Here is a 12,132-nt window from a genome sequence, read left to right on the forward strand (position 1 = left end):
GGTAAAACTAGGTACCTTGGCTTATACTTGGTTCAGCTTATACTAAAGTATATACGGTAATTAAAAATAAATTTGAGGAGTTCTGCCAATGATAAATCATCACCCCTATCTGTAAAAGTATCCAAAAAGTATAATGTGGCTCCAACACCAACAGTATGTTTAACAGCTGTGTACACAGTAAATTTAAAAATTATGGATTTTTTAAAACAGGGAGTAAAATATGGCAATTTAAAAACAAAAAAGAGTGGTGTCCTTAAGGTTTAGGATAATTAGGATAAATAATTTTAAACGTCAATTGTCTGCAAACATGTGAAGATCTTTGGTTAGTTCAAATTTATCTAACCTGTTGGTTTCAGAGAAAGTAAGACCCTATTGAGGAATCGACCTCTCGGTTTCCAAAAGTGAGTAATTGGAAAGGTTGATAATTTTTAGTTGATCTGAGGAATTTTCTTGTTCAGAGAAAAGCAAAGTAATATTCAATGATTGCAGTAACTGTGGTTTTTCCTGGTTTGCGCTGGTGATAGGTCTCGTGTTTTATAGCTCTTTTGTGAGAATTAAGATTGTTGGGAGTGTGCCCAGTGTTCTGGCCATTAGTGTCTGAGGTAAAAAAAATCACTTGATTCTGACTTGGCTACATTATTTTTTTTTCTTGTTTATTTTTTCCCCTATGTATGTGCTTTCAAATTAATAATTCTCTCTATCTCCAGAAAAAGTTATTTTTCTTGCCCCATATCATATTTCATATTTGTCGACCACATCTTGAAGAAAAATTAGAAAAATAGTCACTGGGGGACATGTATCATAGGTTTTTTTGGTGAATTTTTGAGACATTTGGCAGCTCTTTTTTGCACCTTATGTATGATCATATCTTTTTACTTGTGATACATGTGCAGTTTATCCGGTCCTGGCAGGTGCAAATTTTGGCTTCTTTTTGAGACTTTTTGTTCCAAATGTCTCAAATCCACATGGACACAAGCCAAGTGAGGGGTTTATATACAGGAGTGGACACTACTGTTAATTTAGGATTTGAGGCTGTGTTCTGCATTTTTAAGCACTGTAGTCACACCCCAGGGAGATGACGACATATGAGGCTACAGTCACATATGTGTTAAGGGTGCGGTCAACCGTTGCGTTTTGATTGCTTTTTGAAACCTATCAAAACAGCTGAGGAGAGGTGATTTGCCAAATTACATTACTGATAACATTGGCGTTTACAAAACGCAAAGGAAAACCAAAAACAGTCCAACCAAAATAGAAGTGCAGACTACCGGCACCACCCTATTCACACATAACCTCACAGGGGTCTTCAGGTCCGGGAGCCGGGCCTGAGGTTTGAGAAAGCGCACACTGCGCGAAACGGACCGTCACCTTGGCGTGGCATGCATCTCCCCTGCTATGAATATTTCCCCACAATAAAGTGAACATTGTCCCCGATACCGGTGAGTGCCGCATCCTTTTCTTTTTCTTTGCTCGTAAAATGCATAGTAAACGCGATGTTATCGCAATGTTAACCCCATAGCGCAATAAGACGTACCCTTACGTCTTGCTGCGCATGGGGGAGTATGAAGAGGGCTCACGGGCTGAGCCCTCTTCATACTTACCGGGCATTTGCTTCATGATGAAGCAAATGCCCGTCGCTAACACCCGCGATCGGTGCTTGCACCGATCGCGGGTGTTAACCCTTTGATTGCCGCCGGCAAAGCTGCCGGCGGCATTAAAGAGCCGGCGGCGCGTGGGCGCCGCCATCTTGGCTCCGATCGTCACTCCCCGTGACGTCACCGGGGAGCGGCGATCCGTTGTCATGACAGCCTCGGATCACATAAAGATCCGAGGCTATCATGATCTCGGCTATCTATTACAATGTGCGATCTGCACATTGTAATAGATGGTATGCAAAATCCCCATATACTGCCATACTGTAGTATGGCAGTATATAATAGGATCAATCAGACAACCTAGGGTTAAAGTACCCTAGGGAGTCTGAAAAATAGTAAAAAAAAAAAATTAAAAAAAGTTTAAAAAAATAAAATTATATTAAAAAAACATAAAAATTCAAATCACCCCCCTTTCCCTAGAACTGATATAAATATAAATAAACAGTAAAAATCCTAAACACATTAGGTATCGCCGCGTCCGAAAATGCCCGATCTATCAAAATATAATAACCGTTTTTCACTGCGTTTTACCCCGTAGCGGAAAATAGCGCCCAAAGTCGCAAATTGCATTTTTTTGCCATTTTGAAAAATAGAAAAAATTCTATAAAAAGTGATCAAAAGGTCGCACAGTCCTAAAAATAAAAGCGTTGAAAACGTCATCAGAATTCGCAAAAAATGACACCACCCACAGCTCTGTACACTAAAGTATGAAAAAGTTATTAGCGCAAGAACACTGTAAAATGAAGAATTTTTTTTCTGTACAGGAGGTTTTAATTTTTGTAAATGTATGAAAACATTATAAAACCTATACAAATTTGGTATCCCCATGATCGTATTGACCCAATGAATGAAGTAGACCTGTCATTTGGGGCGCACAGTGAAAGCTGTACAAACCAAGCCTACAAGAAATGGCGCAAATGTGTTTTTTCATCATTTTCACTGCATTTAGAATTTTTTTTCCACTTCCCAGTACATGGCATGGAATATTTAATACCATCACTACGAAGTGCAATTTGTTACGCAGAAAATAAGACATCACACAGCTCTGTACATGGAAAAATAATAAAGTTATAGATTTTTGAAGGTGGGGAGTGAAAAATAAAAACGCAAAAACGAAAAAGGGCCTGGTCCTTAAGGGGTTAATGAAGGAAGAAATCCTTTCTTGCACCTGCCCTGGACCAGGTGCAGATTTGCGCCTAAAAAGTCGCAAAAATAAGCAAAAAAAAGTGATACATAAGTGAAAAGAACTGGAAAACAAAAAAACTGCAAAAGTTGCAGTGAAAAGTTGCAGTGAAAAGTTGCAAAAATGACAAAAATGAGACAATTTGACTAACATTAAAGTTACATGTCCCCCACTGCCTGGGCTTTAAATTTCTGTAACTAACCCTTTAGTGTTTTTTCTTAGCTCTTTACTTGCTCAAGTAGACCTAGATCATGTTCCACCAACATTTTGAGTAAAATCGTTGACCATTGCCCTAAAGCAGTTTTCTAGAGTCCTCTGGGAAAGAGCCCCAATTTGCTCAAACTACTTTATGAGCATCAATCAATCAATGCCTCTGAGCTCCCTTTAAAGTCATTATCCATTGATTCTCCCACAAATAGAGAAAATACTGCTGCGGATTGACTATACCATAAAGATTCCTTGTAATTGAAATCCACTACCATCATGAAAATCAACATCTAGTTAAGTCCACCAATCTAATGGCAAAACAAATGAATATATATATAAATTGGTAGAGTGAGCCAAGAAATGGGAACATATAGGTAAAACCAATGTTCCCCCCTGAAAATATTGAGACATGCACAAAAGGGACTATATCCAAGAATACCCATATGAGTACAATATAATGAAACAACAGAAAAAGGACTGGTGTGTATGTAGTACGCCAAACACATTAAAAACACAAGGGGCCGGTTAAACACTTCCATGTTTATTATACTTACCTGCTGTCATTCGTGTTCTTGACTGCTTCAAAGTGGAGACAGAAGAGAGCTGAAAGTGCGCAGGGGCAGCTAGTGGAGCGGCATGTCATGACTCCATCTTGACAGCTTCCTCTACTATTTAATCTGTACATTGTTTTGCTCTCTTTACCCCTGAGGAAGCCACAAGAAGTGGCAATACGTGTGGGGTTCTGGTGCACCTTTCACACACTCCAGTGACATATGGTCTGTTTTTGCTAGGAATTGCATTGCCCTGTGTGTATGCTCCTCTTATGCTTGTGTTATCCAAGTATTTATCTTGTTAATTTTGATTGTACCATTTGAGCTGTACCTGTACTAATATATATATATATCTTTCAGGACTGTACACACAGTGTGCATTTGTGTCTATTGTATTGTGATATTGTTAATTCTTGTCATCGTTTAAGGAGAGTGTGTATTTTCTTGATGTATTTTACCAGACCCTTGTGTTTACTCATGTTTCAGTACAGGTGTACTAAGTAAAGATTTATATTTTTTTACATTACAATTTCATTGTTTGGGCATACTGCATACACACCAGTTATACTGACACCCTTATTTTATATAATGTGCAGGAGCCATCATGCTGCCCCCCCCCCCTTATATTATAAACTGTTCAGGAGCCATTATATTGCCCCACCCTTATATGATATACTGTCCGGGAGTTATTTCACTTCTGACTCCATATATACTGTCCATATTCCATTATACTGCTCCCCCTTATATTATATATAATCTAGGAGCCATTACACTGCCCCCTATATTATATACTCTCTAGAAGCCTTTATACTGCCCCGTTTATATTATATACTGTCCAGGAGCCATTACACTGCCACCCTTGTGTTATAAACTGTTCTGTGCTCTGCTTGCTCACACTATATGACACGGGCGGAATTGAATTCATGCCTCTCACGTGATGTCACCTCTATCTCTTAGCATAGGGAGGGATAGAGGTGGCAAGGGTGTGTATAATTAGTGGCCTGGAGTGCCGGACATCTTGTCTCCACGTTCTTTGCTGCTAATTATAGGTTTGTTTTCTAAGTGATCTAGAGTAGCAATGGACAGTGCGAGGATCAAGGTGAAGAGGAGCGGAGGAGAGTCTTTGTAGCTGTTTTTTGTTGTTTTCACTGGTTGATTTCCCTTAAATATGTTTATAGCACCACTTACAGGCTGAAAATGATTAGTAAATTAATTTCATATTGATTTCTCAAATTTGCCAGAATATTCAGTGAACAACTTATACCTTCATGTACATAGTCCCCATGCTGCACAGTTGGAAAGGAAAACTGTATTTTGATGTGCAATTAACTGTGTGCTGGTTCCTCTCCAGGGTAATAGATCTGGAATGTGCTGTTGCTATGTAGTCATAGATTTACAGTAGCTCTTGATATCGGTCACTAAGTGACTAGAAGATATGTAGCTTGAAGCTTCACAACACCTTTAAGGCACTTAGGGTGGCTTTTTTAATATTTGAAATGTTTTCACCTTTGTGACGGATAAGTAGAGGAGTAGAGAGTGATTGGTAATAATGGGAATGCCTATCCCCTTTGAGCTTCAGCAGCAAGGCTTTTCACGCTTGGCAGCATTGAAGTCTGAACAATTTATCCCTAGGGTGACTCGAAAATGGAATTTGTTCACAAAATGCAAACATTCTAAATGAACAGGATGAAAGAAGAGATTGGGATGCACACAACAACATAGGTGGTAGGAGGGGGATGGGTGGCAACGCATGTAGACATAGGCAATAGCATCTGTGCTGTCCATGCCCTTATCAGTGAGCCTTGTATATTTCTCTAGGCTGACTGCAGCCAATCACAGTGCACAGGTGAACAGAGGCTGGGCAGGCTCAGCTCATATACGCCTGTCTCTTGAATGCAAGCAGCCTTGATCAGATGGGATAATATCGCATACACAGCACACACAACCTGTTTCTCTTCTGCTTTCTTTAAAACTTCTCAGCTGCCAATATATGCGATAGCAAGGAATGAAGACAAAGAGAAATATACACAGACAAGGACTCCAATGCCCTCATGCAGACATCAGCTAGAGAAAAAGAAAAGGTAATAATATTCTAATAATCCAAGTGCATTTATTATATACTCTGTGATAGGAATTTCAGCTGTAGATTAAAAATGCCATAAAGCAGATTAAAAATGTTTGTATATTAAACCGCCGGATATATTTTATGAAGTTTAGAATATGCATCAGCTCATTTTCAATTTTACATGAAAGATTAAGGACTCTGAACTAATACTGTTATCTTTATGGAGTTTCAGCTTCAGTTTCAGACACTAAACACAGTTTGTTTGGTTTTCAGTGCCAGTGTGAACACTTCAACAAGATTAATACATGAGGTGTAATGTTCCCTTAAGATACCTCCACAACTGAATACATGATTTTTGGCTGAGAAAGAACCAAAATGCCTTTCTTTGATTCATCTTTGTCCATGGAACTTGGAAATGTTCATACAAAATGGAAAAGCATTGCCTATGTGTTTTTGCTGCTCACCGTCAGCATTGTTGGTGGTGCTCCTGGGGTGTGTCCTCCAACCTGTGTTTGTGCCAGTGATGTAGTAAGCTGTACTAATAGGAACCTATCTACTGTGCCCAGGACAATCTTCAAATTTATTAAGAAACTAGATCTCAGCTACAATAAAATAGGGTTCCTGGACCCAGACTGGTTCCCAGTCATGTTTGATAAATTGCAAACTTTAATATTACATCATAACACTATAAGCAGCATCTCTGGTGGTAGTTTTTCAACCCTTCGAAATGTAAAATATCTTGATTTATCATCAAATAATCTAAGGACGTTGAGTAATCCAGTGTTCCAAGAACTTAAGATGCTAGAAGAGCTCCTGCTGTACAATAATCAGTTAACTAATATTGATCCTGGGGCATTTGGAGGACTCCACAAACTTCAGAAACTGTATCTGAGTTACAATGCACTGGCACATTTCCCACTGGACTTGTATGTTGGCAGAAATAAATTGTCGGAACTTGTCTTGTTGGACATTTCTCATAATAACTTGCAATCAGTGCCTGTCCAAGATATCAGCCTAATCTCAGCAAGGCAGCTCAGTGGAATCTACCTTCACGAGAATCCATTTTTCTGTGACTGCCCTTTGAACACAATGTTGAACTTCTGGTATCGCAGACACTTTACTCCAGTTGTGGATTTCAAAAGTTTTTATAAATGCACTTTACCGTCTGAGTTTAAAAAAATGCCTCTTATCCAAGAGAACTTTCTCAACTGTTCAGAAAATACTGTGAATGAGACATATCATGCATACGGCGTGCTGTACGAGGTACAGATTGGGGAAAGGCTGGTAGTACATTGTGACAGCAAGATAGTAGACAAAGATACACAATTTATTTGGGCAACACCAGAGGACAAAAGACTGGGGCCAGAAAAAAAGACTGACCATTTCCGTGTATTTTTCAATGGTAGTCTAGAAATTCAAGAGGCACAAGTTGTAGATTCGGGTATTTATTCCTGTACGGCAATAAACAAACTGGTCAATGAAACGGTAGATATTAGAGTCACAGTAGGAAATTTTACAAGTCACAAGTCTCATTCACATGAAGCATTCAATACAGCTTTCACTACACTGGCTGCATGTGTAGTCAGTATCATTTTAGTCCTTCTTTACCTTTATCTCACCCCCTGTAGATGCTGGTGTAAATCTAAGAAAAATAAAAGAAAACAGAACCAAAATAGCGCTCACTCCTCCATCTTAAGTGCCACACCATCACATGAGCCCCAGGTGGAACGGAAATCCAGCACAGGAAAACGGGTTGTGTTCCTGGAACCAATCAAGGGATCAGAGCAAGGCCAAAATGGGAAAGTCCGACTGCTTCCCAATGAGAATCTTACAGCAGACAGCATCTTAAAGAATAGCAGATCAAAGTCTGACTCAGATTCCGTCAACTCTGTCTTCTCAGATGCTCCTTTCATAGCACCTGTCTAACAATTTACCTAAATCTCTTTTCCTACTTACAATCTACATATTTTGACCTAATAAAAGCAACAGTGACTCTTAACAAACTTACAGCGTACGTAAACAGATGCCTTTGTAAATCTGATATCCAATAAGGGAAATGAATGTACAGTTCAATACTTTACTAGTTACAAGCACATACCGGAATCATATGTTAAGTCAGGAATTACCTATGAAATGACCATCTGTATACCTAACTGTCCATGTTTACCAAGGACTCTTCCGTTTTAGGAAGACCAGTTTGTATTCTTTAGCTCTGGGATTTGATATAAGTTTACAACAATTGCATTAACAAAAATTGCAGTTGGATATGTTACTTGGTCCTATCTACTAGTTGCAGTCATAGATTGTATTATCATAACAGATTGCAGCAACACAGGTATGGGGATTAATATAGCAAGGTATCCAGTCTTTTTTATAGGGGGTTCCTGTGGTTGCTTACTTAGTTATAGAAAATATAAGGCCTTTACCTCCATTTTCCAAATAAATCCTACTTTGCTCATGTAGTAAGTCTAAACTTTAATGACAATGATGATCTATTTGCTGTTATATACTGACAGAGTGAAAGCATTTATGCTTTTATTTATGTAATTCCTTTCCAAATGATTATTTTTTAATTATTTTTACTTTTTCTATTTTCGCTATTAATGGTTTTAATAGAAAAAGCCTTTGCTATGCAAAGTGATTATCTTGAGCTAAATGTTAGCCCAGACAGAAAATCATCCAAATAGGACTTTTGCTCCTGTGTCTATGATTACTACTGCAGATGTTCACTTACAAGAGGTTAATATTCTCAAATAGACAGGAATATCCCTTAAGCGGGCAAAGCTGATATTTAGACCGTGACAAATGAAATTGCATTTGATGTCGACTTTATTACATAATATTGTTTACAGGAATACATTTGTTGTTGTGACATTATTTATTGTGCACAGATATTTTTGCACTAGTAATTACAGATTAACCAAATATACACAAGCAGGTAACATGCTTGTAAATCTCAAAATTTCATTTAGTTCAGAAAACTGGGATATAATTATTTACATAGGTGGTCTACATTTAATAGCAGTATAGCAGCTTAGGTAGAGTTTAGTGTTTGGTAGAAGGTTAGTATCTGCCTTGGGTATATGTATCTATCCACTATTAAATAGCTTTACTCAGTTTTAATGATATACTACTGTGCTAGCAGCAATGTAATAGCCATAAAGCTTACTTAATGATGTAGGGTCATCATGGTGTCCTATTATTAAGACATAAAGTAATTAAAATATAGTGAACCCCTTCATTATAGTATGTCCTATAAATCGTATTTTCCTCCATTTAGCATAGGTGTATTTTTTCACTTAAAGGACTTTGAATATGTCTATATTTTGTTCTGTTGTTTGACATAAACGTGTATGATGGTGAATGTATGAATCAGGAAAAATATGTGCAATGTTGAAGTGGGGCGCAAGAGAAATGTCATTAATCTGTTCTACATAAAATAAAAGATTGCCTGAATTATTTTACATTGTGCTTATTACATTTTTTTAAATGATATTATAATGCACATGATACATATACTGTGATACTAAGCATCTCTCTACAACTTAGGACTTGATGTCCTTTGCCATATTTTCTGGCCATACTATTTGCTTTCAATAACTGGCAAATACACAAAAACATTGTCAAGGTAAGTGACAACAATGGAAGTTGGACTATTGTAATAGTTATATATTAATGTGTTATTTTAGGTTCCCAATCAGTAAAATTTATAAACCCATTTTCCTATGTTGCTACTTGGAACATAAAAACATTAATCTTTATGTCAGCAGATGATTTTGAATGACCAAGTCTATTACTTTATTTCAGTCTTTTATTGCATTTCAACCATTCTTCTGTTCTGTTTCTTGCTAATCATGTTACAGTACGTCAGCAGTCATCTTCATATTGTTATCATCTTCCATGCCTGCAACCCAGACAGCTCAAGCAAAAGCAACATTTGTGTGATTAAACATGGTATAAACCTAATTCAGTGTGTAACTGGAAAAACTGATGCAACAGATCAGGAAACAGAGAGGTAGCATAACCAGAGCATATTTTTTATAATGGTATCTTTTTATACACCCACAATGCTTGTGGTGCAGCAGGCCGCATCATTGTGTACTGTTGTCACAGGTCTTTACTGTTTTTCAGGGTTGGACACAAAAAACTGTTCTAACCCAGGCATACAAACTTTATTCTGTTGTCCAATATTATGAGAAATCTGAGTTTGTGTTTTAATGAACATTACCTACATAGTACACCCAAAGCTTGGTAGCTGTTTTCTAGTAACTAGTCAATAAAAGGGGTATCCACTCCTGCCAATGGATAGGATATATATACTTACCAAATAGAAGAGTGTATGTAGGGACCACAGAGCAAGACAATATATGGCAAAGACAAACTTCTCTTTATAGTTGAGGGTTGGTCTGTCCTTGACACTACTTTCTAGCATTTTCTCTTTTAGATGAAATCTTGCCTGTTTACCTATGAAAATTCACTTTCAAATTTTTGTGAAAATGGACAGGAAAGGGTTAACTAATTTTAATAAGAGACTGGGGGGAAAGTGTCACTTCAGATGATCATATCTTGGCTTTAGTACAAAGAAACAAGCTTTATTAAAGAGTAGAATATCTTGTTTCAGACTTGTGGTTCTGTGAGCTACCAGGCGGGAGATATCGGGTGTTAGAGAAATAATTGGGAACTAGATCTTCATTGCTGCATGCAATTCCAACAATATTTTTAATTTCCTGTATCTACATTTTTGTAGTTCATAGAACCAATATAATACCAAAAGCATGTTGCTACATAATATAGAACTAAAGACATTGGCCAGTGCAAAGTCAGGTGAAAACCGGCACAAACGCTTTAATTAATGTGAGCCATTGGCATCTGAAGTGACACCACCCGGCAGCCTTTATAAATGACTCAAATCCAACAAATATGGCTTTTCTCTACACATATTCATATCACTTTGAAAGTAATTATTTTATAGGTATGAGATTTCACATAAAGAGGGAAACCTATAAATGATTTTTGATACTCTACCTGAAAGGATATTGCAGTTTAATGATGTAAAATATGGTGAAAGTCCCTTTAAGCATGTGGCAGGTGACCTTGAACCACCTGCATCCTCCAGCCTAACGCAGGGTTTGTAAGCAAAGTTGAGACACCACAATTCCCTGGAAGGGACTGGTGCAGGTTCGGGAAGGCTTTGTCAAGTGCTTTCCGGAGGGTAGTGGTGAGAAGAGTACTGAGATAATACAGTCAGTCACCTCTAAGAGCACCTACACCTGCTAGAAGGATAAGGTCCTGCTCCCTGCTGGACCGCAAGAGAAAAATACAGTTCAAGTGTTTTAATTGTTTGTTTTTTTAAATATAAATAATAAAAGACTTTTAGTACCTTGGTTATGCTATGTACTTTGAGCTGTGGTAAGACAGCATCTAAGAAGCCATAGGCAGAAGTTTCTCTTATCCTGGTTGACACATTGCATAAGTGTCGAGATTTAGGAAAACACCTATGAAGGAAACCAAACAGCACAGAGATATTGCATGTAATCATTGGGTGACCAGATTAACTTTAATCAAGCGATTAGTTCAGGGTAAATAGACCATTCAGGTTCCAAAATTATAGAACAACAATCAATACACAGTTTTTCTTTTTTTAAATGTTTTTCATTTGGTTATTAATGTTTTTATTACTGTAGATATACAATTGTAATATGTAGATCAGACTGCACTCTTATTTTTGTTGCGTGTAGGGACTGTACTAGAACAGACAGATGGGCAGCATGTTCCTGCTCATGTTTTCCTCATTTACACCCTCCCTGCACAGAGGAGAATGGAAGGTCAGATCTGCATGATTAGAACACACTTCAGAACAGGGATGCATAGATCCTGTAGTATGCCTTCTATATATTTCACTTAAATTGTCTGTTTTGTCCTATTTTAGTGAAGGTTTCAGAATCATTATCTTATTCATAGTTAACAACCCACATCATACTGCTGCGATTTCCACATTTAGTTGCCTGGTATTGATTTTCTGATCTTGGAATACTATAAATAAAGTGATTTTTCATTTCAAACTATAGCTTACATCTATGTTGGAAACTGTGTAATTCCTAGCACCAGGCACCCTGGCACTGGACCTTTTGTACCAGCCCCCTACCATTCACCAATCTCCAGCTGACTACCACATTCCATTACTGTATATCCCGAGTTTTAGGATGTGAAGATAATGAAATATTATGGTACAGCAGGGAGCGCCCTTCCTCACAGGTATGCTAGTAGACTAAAGGCTTAGTGTTCAATAACTGGATAGTAAAAGTTATCAGCTTAAAGGGAAAACAATAAACAAGCAGTACCTTAGATAGGCTGTGGAAAAAAGCTTTATAGAATTCTCTCCTTTGGAAATCTCATCCGTTTACCTATACAAAAATCACCTCAAAAAGTCATATGCAAAGGAACAGAGAAAGTTTAAAGTGGTAATCCCAT

The 12,132-nt window shown here is 37.7% G+C and overlaps 1 protein-coding gene across 3 annotated transcripts; it reads left to right on the top strand.

The window, feature by feature from the left end:
- Positions 1 to 5,052: 5,052 nt before the first annotated feature.
- Positions 5,053 to 9,120, top strand: AMIGO2 (adhesion molecule with Ig like domain 2). 3 transcript variants are annotated; one of them, XM_072146835.1, is made up of 3 exons: positions 5,053 to 5,071; positions 5,577 to 5,677; positions 5,935 to 9,120. In XM_072146835.1, the coding sequence occupies exon 3, from the start codon at positions 6,037 to 6,039 to the stop codon at positions 7,585 to 7,587; it is 1,551 nt and encodes a 516-aa protein (XP_072002936.1). In that variant the 5' UTR covers positions 5,053 to 5,071; positions 5,577 to 5,677; positions 5,935 to 6,036; the 3' UTR covers positions 7,588 to 9,120. The 3 variants fall into 3 exon arrangements, with proteins under 3 accessions (XP_072002936.1, XP_072002935.1, XP_072002933.1); XM_072146834.1 differs by lacking the exon at positions 5,053 to 5,071 and adding an exon at positions 5,094 to 5,321; XM_072146832.1 differs by lacking the exon at positions 5,053 to 5,071 and having other exon boundaries at positions 5,334 to 5,677.
- The last annotated feature ends 3,012 nt before the right edge of the window (positions 9,121 to 12,132 follow it).

This window comes from Engystomops pustulosus, chromosome 4 (genome assembly GCF_040894005.1).
Source record: "Engystomops pustulosus chromosome 4, aEngPut4.maternal, whole genome shotgun sequence".
Classification (NCBI taxonomy): Eukaryota; Metazoa; Chordata; class Amphibia; order Anura; family Leptodactylidae; genus Engystomops; species Engystomops pustulosus.

Coding starts and splice junctions, on each gene's coding strand:
- AMIGO2 (XM_072146835.1), top strand. CDS start 6,037: ATGCCTTTCTTTGATTCATCTTTGTCCATGGAACTTGGAAATGTTCAT.